Raw genomic sequence first — 12,470 nt, forward strand, 5'->3', positions numbered from 1 at the left:
CAAGCCCCCAGGGCGGGCTCCCAGGGGAGGTACAGAGAAAGAAGCACTTGATCCCTTCCACAGCTAGCAGTGAGGAGCCCTGAAACGAGTCTAGCAGGCATGCTTAGCTTCTCAACCCGGGTTCCCACTGAGTCTCACCATGAAGGTATGCTCTGCCTAGCAAGGGCCAAATTGTTAGACTCCCCCATGGGAGAGCAGATGTTCAGCATAAACCACGTTTTTCTGAATTATTCAGCTATGAGCCACGCTTTCCGGACAAGAAATGGTGGAGCCCTTTCTGAAACCCAGGTTTTCTGATCTTGAACAAGCGCCATCTTTGCAGGCAGACCTTTCCAAGGGGAGCAGTGTCTTGTCTGCTACAGTAACCCTGATGTCACATAGAGGACTGTTTTAAGTCAAAAAGCACTAATCGAGCAAAAAAGAGTTAGCTCTTTTAAGACCCACAATTTGTAATAAAACATAAAATGTATGTGTGGCAAATATGTCAGGAGACGCTTTCATAAGACTAAGAGGCAGACTAAACAAACAGAACATTAAAAAAATAGTGTAAATAAAATACCTTAGCATACCATTCTCATCCAAAGGAAGACCAAATGGAAAAGAAATAAGAATGGATGAGGTCTGACCAATACAATCAGAATGAAAAGAAATGATCCTTAAAACAAGCAAAAGCCTTTAAAAAGCTCTGATGTTACTATGTAGATGCTGATCAAAATAAATATGTATATTTAGGTGAGGCATGTTTACCATAATGAGCCACACATAGAAACCTTGCCATAGGGAAAGCTGCACCTTACAAAAAGCACAGGGCTCCAGTGATTTCATAGGGAAATATTATCAGTTCTCCAAAGACCACTTTGCTCTCATTCACTTCCCTGCCCTTAAGATCTTATCCTCCCTTTTCATGGTTCCTTTTGGTTTATTACCCCTGACACACATCATACATATGCACATAGATGAAATCCAGTTTCTGCAGGTAAGAGAAACAAATGGAATTTGTCTTTCTGAGTCTGGTTTATTGAGAGTGGGGAGAACACACGTGATGTGAAAGGAGGAGGGACTGCTGGGGAAGGAGGGAGATTCCTCACAAGAAAGATCGGTCTGGGAGGGGAAATAGAATGGCACCTATGTATAACACATGTAATAAGACTCATTGCTTTATATAACATGTAAAACAATTTCCAAGGATAAAGTACAATGCTATATAAGTTGTTCTAAAATAGAACAGAATAGAATAGAAATGCCTAAAGGGAAAAGTCTCCACTCAGATTAATAAAAAGAGGCTAATAAATGGTGATAACCCAATAGGAAATATTAAAAACATACATATGAACATAAAAAGACTTTGAAGATTTTGTGGCAGTCATAAGCTGGAATTGAAAGAGTTTTCTTAGATGGGATGGTTCTGTGTAATAAAGACATCCTTGACTCGAAGAGGTAGGCAAACTTAATAATCAATCTGGTAAGTTAAAACCTGAAAAGAGACCGAAGGACCAATGCATCCAAATCAAAGACCCAGATATCAATCCACAAACCTATGAACACCTTATTTTTGACAAAGAAGCAAAAAATATAAAATGGAAAAAAGAAAGCATATTCAACCAATGGTGCTGGCATAACTGGATATCAACATGTAGAAGAAAGAAAATAGATCCATATCTATCACCATGCATAAAACACAAGTCCAAATGGATCAAAGACCTCAACATAAAGCCAACCACACTAAACTGAACCCAACGATGTTGCATTGAGATTGAAGTCATGACTCATGGTTTTTAATTGGCTGGTAGAAAAACAGGGAATTAAGTTTTATGCATGCATGCAGTGTGAGTGTGTGTGTGTGTGTGTGTGTGTGTGTGTTTAGTACTGTTAGACTGAATTCTACTATCCTACTTAAAATTGCCATGGGAGTTAGAAAGATGACTTAACAGTTAAAAGCGCACACACTGATCCTGCAGAGGATCCAAGCTTGATTTCCAGCACACACACCAGGCAGCTCGCAACTCTAAGTCCTGCTTCAGAGGATCAGATGCCTCTGCCTTCTGTGGGCACCTGCACTTGTGCATATACCTCCTCCTCCTTCCGCCGCCCCCCCCCCCACATGTAACTAAATATGATAAGAAAGAGAAGAAAATAGTCCTGTTCATCTTCTACCACTTAGGAAACAATCCACGCAGCATTCGATTCTGCATGCTTGTACGCAGCAACGTTTGAAAAGTTTCAGATATTCTTCAAGGAAAATGAGAGTCTTGATCTGCAGGCGCTGAAGCAGCAGGAGCCTGGTGAGTTCCCATCTGCCCTCACTTAGCACATCTGACAGAGATAACAAATTTTGTCATCCTCTAGGTCTCTGTTCAGTGAGAACTAGCAGCCAGAAACAGCTGACTTGACAAAAGACAGGAACTTATCCATGTCTAATCTTTTCCATGGAATCTCCCATTCTTTTTCCCCTCACTCCATCTGTGTGTGTACTGTGGGAGGCAGTTGCCCAGTTCCTCTGTGGTCTATCTGTTGAGGTTGCTGTGAGTACCATGGCTCCAAGACCTGTGTGTTACAGGGACTTGAAAGGGATCTTAGATTAAGTCTAACTTCCAGACGACCTTGTCCACCTTAGGTTAGATCTGATACCTCAGGAAACTCTAAATGTAGCTCTGAAGCACTTCGACAAGGTGAAGACCACAAAAAGTGAGCGTAGACTCCTTTGTTTCCTGCTGCATATAAAATTTAAGTTACACTACATTGTAGTCTGCTAAGTGTATGGTAGCATTATGTTTTTCAAAAAAGGCACTATGCCTTATTGTGTCTGTGGAGTGTTCAGTCACAGAAAGGACATCTTCACCTGCCTCTCTTCCACAGAGCTTCAGGATCCATGGCAGGTAGGGGTCAGGAGGACTGGAGTGAAGCAGTATCTTTTGGATATGCATGACCACTGCATGAATGACCTCTCAGCAGCTGTGGTTTCCTATACAAGACCTGTATAAGATCAAGCCAGTCAACATTCCAGCATGGATGGGGAAGGTGCTCAAAATCCCCAAACTCAGCTCAGGAACTACTGATAGCTGATGGCCAATAGGGGAGGGAGAGCCAGTTTTCTTAAAAGGCGTGGCCCTGGCAAGCCAGCTAAGTTGTTGTGGATGGTTCCACTCCCAGGAGTATATGGGTCATACAAATTGGAGTCAGTACATTATTTAGGGAAAAAAGGACACAAAGTGAAGAGTAGTGGGAGTGGAGATGACATGCCCAGCAGGTCCTAAGTTACTCCAGGGTCTGAAAGACATGGGAGGAAAGAGAAACGGATGCCAAGCAGTATTCCTTGTCAAGGCATCCCGTTTATTAAAGCAAGTTTCATGTCTTAAATACTCCTCAGAAAGGAGCTCGGGCAGGGGGGACTGAGGAAAAGGGGAAGGGAAGGAGGGGCTCGGTAGCTAGGCAACTAAGTGGGGCAGTTTGGCAGCTAAGCAGGGCAGTTGCAAGGTCAGTGGCTAGAACACCTGCTGTTAGTGATGAGCAGAAAGCCCTGAAGACACTCTGTGGTGATTTCCAGAGCTCCGAGTCTTCACGATCAGCAAGTAATGTTTTGGCTAACTTTAAGTTTTCTTGTCTCAAGATTTTTACTTCAAGGCCCTGTGAGATGTGAGAAGCCTGAAATGGCTCCTGACATGGAGATCTAGGGTATGGGTGTAGGAGGAGTGGGGATGGTAAAATCACAATAAAATATACAAATTAATAATAGAAAATGTTAGAAGCTACACCCATGAAGTCTCGCCAGACTGACTGCTTAAATATGAACAAGGACAACATAATAAACATGCCAAAGTGGATGGAAACCAGCCATGAGGCCTTGACCCTATACAAAGAACTATAGGGAACCGAGGAATGAGGGGAGTGAGAGAAATAGTCTTCCCCAGGGAAGAGCACACCAGTTGGGTTTCCAGCACCAATAGGTCAGCCCTGGAAACATACAAAGAGGTAACATTATGCACACTATGCAGGTTGTATCTAGGAATAAATATGCATATGTATATAGCAGCAAGTAATGAAAAAGAGGCCATGAATTTGGAAGAGATGAAGGAGGAGTTTATAGGAGGACTTGAAGGAGGAAAGGAAATGGGGAAGTTATCTAAGTATTATAATCTCAAAGGTAAAAGAAATAATAAAAAGCACATTACTAAAAATGTCGACAGACCTTCTTCTGGCTAGAAGCGCAGCGTCTGCGAAGTGTGAAAATACAGCATGAGAGGCAGGCCCAAAGTCAGTCACTTTATCTCTGAGTGAGGGCCGGAGACAGGTGTTGACACTGTAAAACAGTGGGGTTTTTATTATGAGAAAAGGGTATTTATTAAGCATTATGAATTAACACTTTAGACATACAAAGCATTCTAAGTATGGGTAATAGCAAAAACACATACATAAATTTATTAATTTTTCCTTGGGTGTATTCTTTGTGATGGTAGCATGTTACATAAAAGCTTTTCAGACTGGTAAACACTGGACAATGAGAATACATCTCCTCCGTACCCCACCCTTCCATCACCCCTCCCCCACCCAGCCTTCTTCCCCGTCTCACTCCTCTCCTGTCCCTCTGGAAGATTTCATTTCTACCTTCATGTCATATACACACATGCAACTTTATGTGTCTATGTAAAATCTATGGACCACATAGGACACAATATTTGTTTTTCAAGATTGACTTGATTTGCCTAATATGATGAGCTGTAGTCATTTCCTGCATGTGACATAACTTGATCCTTTGTAGCTGAAAAAACTCCATTGTGTGTATCAGTCGCCTTGTCTCTACCATTTCTGCCGCCACACACCAAGGTTGTTCCCAGAGTGGCGCTGCAGTAGCGTTGATGTACCAGTGTCTCTGGTGCACTGTCCGGGAGCCCTTCAGCTCTCCACGGAGAAGTGGTGCAGCTGGGTCAAGTGGTAGATGTGTACGAGCTAGTTGGCAGTCTCACCAGCAGGGAATGAGGGCTCCCACTCATCCACACCCTTGCCAGCATCACGTCTTATCGTTTGTTACTTAATGGCCGCCCTTCAGGCTGGGGTGGTTTTTAGTCTACTGTAGGCTGCTCCTTTAAAAACTACTGTGAAGGATTCAATCATTTATGCTTCTCATTTTCTGTAGATGTCAAATTCTTCAGTACACAGCTGGAAAAATATCACAAGCAGCACAAGGACTCGGTAGCCCTGAGACCCACCCGAAACGTAGGCCTGCTGCTTATTGACACCAAGCAGCTGAAAGAGAAACTAATCCCCTCGCCGCTGCGGTGTTTGGAGGTAACTGTGAGAAAGGTCAACATGTGGCGTCCACTCTTCTTATCATTGTAATTATGGTGTCTGCTAATAGTTCATACATTAAAAAGAAATATATTCATCTTTGCGCATTACAAATGTTGAAATTACCATAATAATATTGGTGATCCCTGATCTGCATACACGTGTGTGTCTGTGTGTGTGTGTGTGCGCGCGTGTGCTGTTGCAGGTGTGTGCATATGTGTGCAAGTCCCAAGGACAGCCTCAGCTGTCATTCTTCAGAAACCATCCACCTTCTTTCTTGAGACAGGGTCTCCCATTGGCCTAGAATCCACCAAGTCAGCAAGGCTGCTATGAGTAAGTTCTAGGGATCCACGCATCTCTGCTAACTCAGCCTTGGGATGGCAAATGCATACCACACATGGCATTTTTATGTGTGTTTGTGGGACCAAACACAGAATCTAGTGATTGTACAGCAAGCACTTTGCTGCCTATCTCTGCAGCCCCACCCTTCATTTGTAGGAAAAAGCCTATATTCTTTCTGTCGCAGACATTTTCAACTTTTAGATGCCATAGGGAAGGAGATTGTAGGCTTCAATTTCCCACTCCTGTTTCCTTGGAACATTTCCAAACTTCCCTAGAGAAGCTACCACTGGTAGCTCAGTGTGCCAGTGGGACTGTTGCTCAGCCAGAATGCTGAGATCAAGTTTAAGGGGTCATTTCCTGAGCCTAACTCTTCTTAAACATCCAGAACAACTCAGACAACCAAAATAGTATGTCCTTTAGCTGCAGCACTTGGTTGCAGATTCTCAAAGGCCTCCAGAAAACAATGGAAAAACACAGCCAGAGCGCTCCATGGCTCATCAACTTGACTATTGTTCTGTACACATAGTTTAATTAGAACAAGTAAAGTCAACATGTTTAAGCACTGCCTGTGGCTTCTTGCCCTGCTATGAGGACACAGCTGGGTGTTTGAGACAGATAGTGTATGCCCTTGCAAGTCTGACATATTTACTGTCTGAACCTTAAGGAAAATCTTTGCTGGCTCTAGGTGTACATGCTAGAAGATAGTAAGAGTGGCAACCTGAATGCGGATTTCTGTTGTGGCATTGTGTGTATGACAGAGAGCTTTCTTCCGGTGTGTGCTTCCTTGTCTCTAAGAAAGAAAGAGGAAGGAAGGAAGGAAGGAAGGGAGGGAGGAAGGAAGGAAGGAAGGAAGGAAAGAAAGAAGGAGAAAGAAAAAAGAGAGAGGCTGGAGAGATGTCCAGTGGTTAAGAAGATGTTCACTGGTTGCTCTCCCCAGAGGACCTGAGTTTGGTATCCACATGGCAGCTCACAACCACCTGTTCAGATGCTTTCTTCTGGCCTCCAAGGGTACCAGTCATACACATGGTATACATATATAAATATTTCATATATTACATATAAAAAATTTCAGATAAAATAACAATAAACATTCATTTTAGCAAAAGATAAAAATTGGAGTAAATACAAATTAATTTCATCTTTTTTTTTTTACCACAACAAACATACCAGTTCAAAAAAATAAAATTCAGACTTAGGTTTGCAGAAAACATTCATAAACAGCCAGAAATTGAGTGAACACCATTGTCCCTACAACACCAGGCACTCAGCTTCTCTCATCCTACTTTCTAATTCCTAGATGTGCCATCACTCTAAAATGAGCATTGCCTCGTGGTTATCAAATGGCGCTTGAAAGTTTCTACAGGCTCAATATTTCCTTGTCGATATAAAATGGGAAAGAAGAGACTAGAGGTTTAGGCACTTATCTCCCTCACCCAGAACAAAAACTGTCAAGGTCGGAGGTTCACCCTAACCCAATCACTTTGTTCCAAAGAGACCTTGCTCATATTTACCCTGGGATCAGGCAATCTTTGTCTTTGTTCTCAAAGAGAGACCAGTTTCTTCCAAAGCACATGGCTGAAACCCATTAGGAAAAGAGTGGACCCGGGCCTGACGCTGCACGGGGAGCCTTGTGTGTCCACCATGAAGGCAGCCTCGCAGAGTGTCAGAGCGCTAAGCTAAATGCCCCACCTACAAATGACTGTCATTTGGAAAGCAGTTACTAGTGAGAGATCGTCCTCACACACCACCTGATTTAGTGCTGTTGAGACTTCTTAAAGTACGTAAGAATGCAGAAATATCCAATGATTTATGATCTTCGTCTTATTTTTTATTTCTTAGGTACTAAATGGCATGCTTCCCTGTTTGAGCAAGAAAAAAGTGGATGCCATCATCTCAGAGGCCCAAGATGCAGAGTATAAGCTCGAGTTCGTTCCCACCACGACCATAGAGTATGTAAACAGCCTAGTCTTCCTTGACGAAATCCAGGAGCGGGTAAGTTGGTTGTTCTCCTGTAATTCAGTGTCTCCGACCACACAGTAAGAAAGGAACACACATGACAAGAGACAAATGAGGGACCCTGGATCAGGAAACAGCTGCCTAAATGTCAGAAACACTTTCAGGCATGGTTAATGATGCCCTGTGTTTTAACAGTAACGGCAGCTAATCTTTACCAAATTCTAGCCATTCAGCAGGTATTGCACGAGTTTCACGCACCTTACATCTCTTTCTTCACAAATGCCACAGAGGAGGAAACAAAGTAAAACAGGCTGTTAGCCAACGTCACGGAACCTGCAAGTGGTGAAGCGGGAATCAAAATCTGAATGTCTTTGACCACAAAGTCAATATTCTCAAGCATAGTTTGTGGCCGTTCTTGTTTAGCAGTAAGTGGTAACATGGATGTTGGTCATCATGGGGTTATAATCCTTTAGCCTATACCTACATAACACCTCGAGGTTTTCTGTTAAAAGCAGATGAAAGAGGACTGGAAAGATGGCCCAGAGGTTAAGAGTCCTGAGTTTAATTCCCAGCAACCACATGGTGGCTCACAACCATCTGTAATGAGATCTGGTGCCCTCTTCTGGCCTGCAGGCATACATGCAGGCAGAACACTGTATAAATAGATGAATCTTTTTTAAAAAGTGGAAAAAAGCAATGCAAACATTAGCTTAAGTAGAGACAGTCTCTCTGTCTCTCTTCCTCCTTCCCTCCCTTCTTTCCTCCCACCCTCCCTCCTGTGAGCCTCTTTTGCTTGCTTTCTCCCTGGAAACTTGATTGATTTCCTCTAAGGCTCTTCCCTGAATTCATTCCTATCGGTTTGTCACTGAAGTAGAGATAAATCATTTTCTAAAGTATCAAAATTTGAATAAATGTGACAAAGTAAAAGTTGGTTATGTTATTAACAGCACTAACAGTAAAGCCTCTTTCACTTGCCTGCAAAAGAAGCATTCCTGTCTGTTATTTCGAGAACAGCAGACTTGCTTCATCCCTGAGGACTAAAGATACCAAAGATTTATCCTTATGTGTTCATGACTGTGTTTAGCCAAAGAGCCAAGCCTTTCATGACCTACTCTATGCCCAAATGGGGTCATCATTTAATGATTCAAAGCTGTCTCACGGAAACTCTTATCACAAGTATGGCCCGGTTCAGAACTGACCAAGGACAGAACAGGACAGCTTGAATCCTCCCTCTGCACCCGTCCTCTCTGCTTCTCTTTGGGGGTCACTGCTCTTTCTCCAACCCACAGGCTGCGGCTTAGAAAATGGAAACATGGGCTGGAGAGGTGGCTCAGAGGTTAAGAGGCCTGGCTGCTCTTCCAGAGGACCTGAATTCAGTTCCTATTACATCAACAAGTTTGCAACTGCCTGTAACTCTAGCCCCCAGAGGATCCAGACTTCTGGCCTCCTCAGGGACCCACGTGCATGTGTGTGCATGCGTGCACACACCACCAAATAATAAGATATTAATAAAAGAAAAGAAGTGGAAAATGTATTCTAAATTTGCCTGAGATTTTCTGGTTCCTATGGATAGATCAAAAGGGTGAGGTAGGGACAAGGAAAGCACAGAAGAAACAAAAGGCCTTTCCTTCCTCTCTGATCTCTGTTCCTCTAGAAAACAGCTTCTCAGAAGGGGCCAGACCAGAGCAGATAAGAGAGAGCCTGGGTGTTTGTTCAGAAGGCACACCCCTGGGCCCCTTTCTAGGCCTTGTAAGTCAGAACCACTGGGAGGAGCACTTCAGCCTGTGTGAAGGAGCTCCCTGAGGTCCTTGTCCCGCATGCTAAAGGAAGAGAACTGTTCTCCACATGCCTCCCTTCAGTCAAGGCCACATGTTAAGGAGCTGTAGTCAGCTTCCACACAAAAGCAGATAGCTGTGATTACATCTGCCTCTAACTCTGGCTGTGCTTAAGAGAAAGGTCAGTAGGAGCTGGATTCTCCACGTCCCAGCTGAGCAAACCTGATGACTTATAGAACCACACAGTAGAGTTGGGGTTGAGGGATTGCCTCCAAACTGCAGAACCATTTGTTTCCAGAAAATTAGGGAACACAGGAAACACACTGTCCGCTGAAAGTAGACCATCAAGGTTGTTGAATAGCCATTTGAGATTCAGTAAAATCATTTAGCAAATTAGAGTGAGGTATCACTATAAATCTGGGCTCTGAACCTGTGAACTAGAAACTGTCCACACCCGAGGGACTGCTCCAGAGTGACAGCTGCTCAGCACATGCCCTTGACGCTCAGATGCAAGCAATCAGAGCGTCTATGATCTTAGAAACTGCATGGCAGCAATGAACGGGAAGTGGGGAGAGAAACTCCTTTCCAAGACTAAACTGTACTCAGCTCTGAACATTCACCCCACACACACACTCAATTACCCAATTACCTGTACTGGAGCCAGGCTTGTATTTATCACGGGATCATCTTCAGCCAACTAGATGGCCATGCCAAATGCACTCATGAGCTGTTAACACTGTGGTGTTCCTGTTTCATGGGGCTGTCTCCTATTAGAAAGCATTACCATTCCATTGTGTCTCACCCACCCATGTTTCCGTGTAGATCGAAAGCCTGGAGGAAGAAGGGAACATCGTGATTCAGATGTACAAGCTCATTGAGCAGTATCAGGTGCCCACACCTCCTGAAGACTTCGCGGTTTTCGCCACCATGAAGCCGTCCATTACTGCCGTGCGGAACGCCATTGACAAATCAGTGGGTGATCGAGAAACAAGCATTAAACAGTTTTGTACGCACTTGGGTCGCGATCTTGAAGATCTCAACAATGAAGTGAACGAAGTCAAGCTGCTGGCACAGGTGAGCGGAAGCAGGATCTTTCCAAATAACCCATCCGGGTTGATGATTACAGGTTCCTTAAAATTAGGTCAGATCAACAAATAAAAACGGTATGTATCACATGTGTATCTCTACGTATGTATTATAGAGTTTATTAAGCTAATCGTTCTATCACATCGCATAGTTATTGTTTTACAGTGAGAACCTTAAAATTTATTCTTTTAGTGCTGTGAAGACAAATATTGCATTTCAACAAGTTAGTTTTATTTTTCCTTGTTTTACTTTAACCAATTCCTCAAGCTGCTCTTTAAAGCTTAGGCATTTCTGAATCTCTCTTTTAGTGTTATGAATGAATTCGAGGCCACTGTAAGTCAAGTGTGTGCTTAATATTCAGTTTTCTTTTTCATGGATGGTATCCAATATATTGAAATAAGTGTATTTGTTGCTTCCTAATTCATTTTATAGCTGATGTCACAGTGTAAAATTTGTTGAGGATATTGGAAAATTTCTCTTAATATTAGGCATAATATAAGTTGATAAAGAGGAGTAGAGATTATTTAGCTTGCATCAGACTTTATGGAAAAGTTTCAGAAATCCAACCATCCATCTAGATGATTCTTAACTAAAATATACCTGGAAGCATTTTTAATAATTCACTATTTTATTATCATTTCCTAAATCTTAGCATAGAATAAGAACGCCACAGTAGAATTCTGAAAATAGAAAAAAACGCTCATCAATAGAAGATTAATAAAGTATATTCATGTAGATCTCTTCGAGTGAGCATACTGCACTAACAGTTACAATATACATTTATATTAGCGTGGAGACATTGAAACCAACTAACACCCTGTGGTTCAGAGAACTTGCTGTTGTTGTTATTTTTATATTGAAACTTTTAAAAATTTTTCAAACAGACTAGATGTATATGACTATAATAACATAGGCTTCAGTGAGTTACCAGGAAGTGAGTACAGCTGTGTCCCTATATCAAGAACTATGGCATTCCTCATGTCCTTGAGCTCCCACCTGTCTTCAAAGGCAGCTATTGCTCTGAATCCCAACGTCTCAGAGCCATACAGTCCATAACACCTTGTATGGTGTAGTTGGTGTTTATTTGTTGTTCTGTGGTATTTAATCATATTTCAATTATTCGTTCCACATTTGATAGACATTGTCTAAAGTATTTTAGATAAAAAGATAAAGAATGCTTCTAGAAGCCATCCTACATGTGTCTGCTATGCTTTTATATATTCTCGGAACACATGTACATCTTAATCACGTTTTACAGAGAAGAAAGTAAGACACAGGAAAGAAAGTTGTCCAGGGTCACAGAGACGATAAATGGTGGAACCAGGACTTAGGCACATGCCGTGTGCCTTCAATGGTTACCGTAGCTGGCGATTCCTGTGCCATGTGCTATGATGTGTACATTGAAGATCATCAAAGCATGAGTAACTATCAGAAGAACAAAATACTAGCACATGCCTCATGTGTAACTGTGTATTTCAACTATGGCAACAGATGCCAAGCACTGTGGCCTGGGTATCCCTAGCAAGTCCATCCTGTATGGAAGGTTTGAATAGATTCCCTCTCACTCTTGGGCAAAAAACTATAATCCACAGTTTGTTCCACAAATAGCACCATTTGCTCTCAAGACTCCCAGACACATGGGTGGAGGGAAGCTGGGGAGAAAAGCTAACATGATAACCAGTGACAACAGGAGAACTGGTGAGCCAGATGTTTGAAGGCCATACTGAGAAAGTCATGATCACTGACGTGGTCTCTGGCAGAACTGATGGTTTATAGCAGTAGGAACTGGCATGGTGCTTAAGGAAACTAAGGACCATTTGCTAGCAGCTGCCTGGGAAAACCAGGTTCAGCCCAGTCATGGCAAGGGCACCAGTGTCCACATGAGGAGCTTCTGCAATGCCAATTCCATTGCCATTTTCTAACCTAGGACACACTGCCATTTTAATGCAAGGCCACGCTGGGCAAGAGATTGATTATTTGGTCCCCAAGTGATGGCTATAAGAGTTCTTAGATTTTACTATCCCCTCA

At 42.7% G+C, this 12,470-nt stretch overlaps 1 protein-coding gene across 1 annotated transcript in view; it reads left to right on the forward strand.

Moving 5' to 3' along the window:
* Positions 1-12,470, forward strand: part of Dnah6 (dynein axonemal heavy chain 6) — a 185,874-nt gene that overhangs the window by 24,909 nt on the left and 148,495 nt on the right. Inside the window, 4 exon segments of the mRNA XM_050130231.1 lie at positions 2,162-2,282; positions 5,132-5,283; positions 7,465-7,617; positions 10,179-10,430. Of these exon segments, the coding sequence (XP_049986188.1) occupies positions 2,162-2,282; positions 5,132-5,283; positions 7,465-7,617; positions 10,179-10,430 (678 nt within the window).

This window comes from Alexandromys fortis, unplaced genomic scaffold (assembly GCF_014885135.2).
Source record: "Alexandromys fortis isolate MF-2015 unplaced genomic scaffold, M_Fortis_MF-2015_v1.1 scaffold_336, whole genome shotgun sequence".
Taxonomy (NCBI): domain Eukaryota; kingdom Metazoa; phylum Chordata; class Mammalia; order Rodentia; family Cricetidae; genus Alexandromys; species Alexandromys fortis.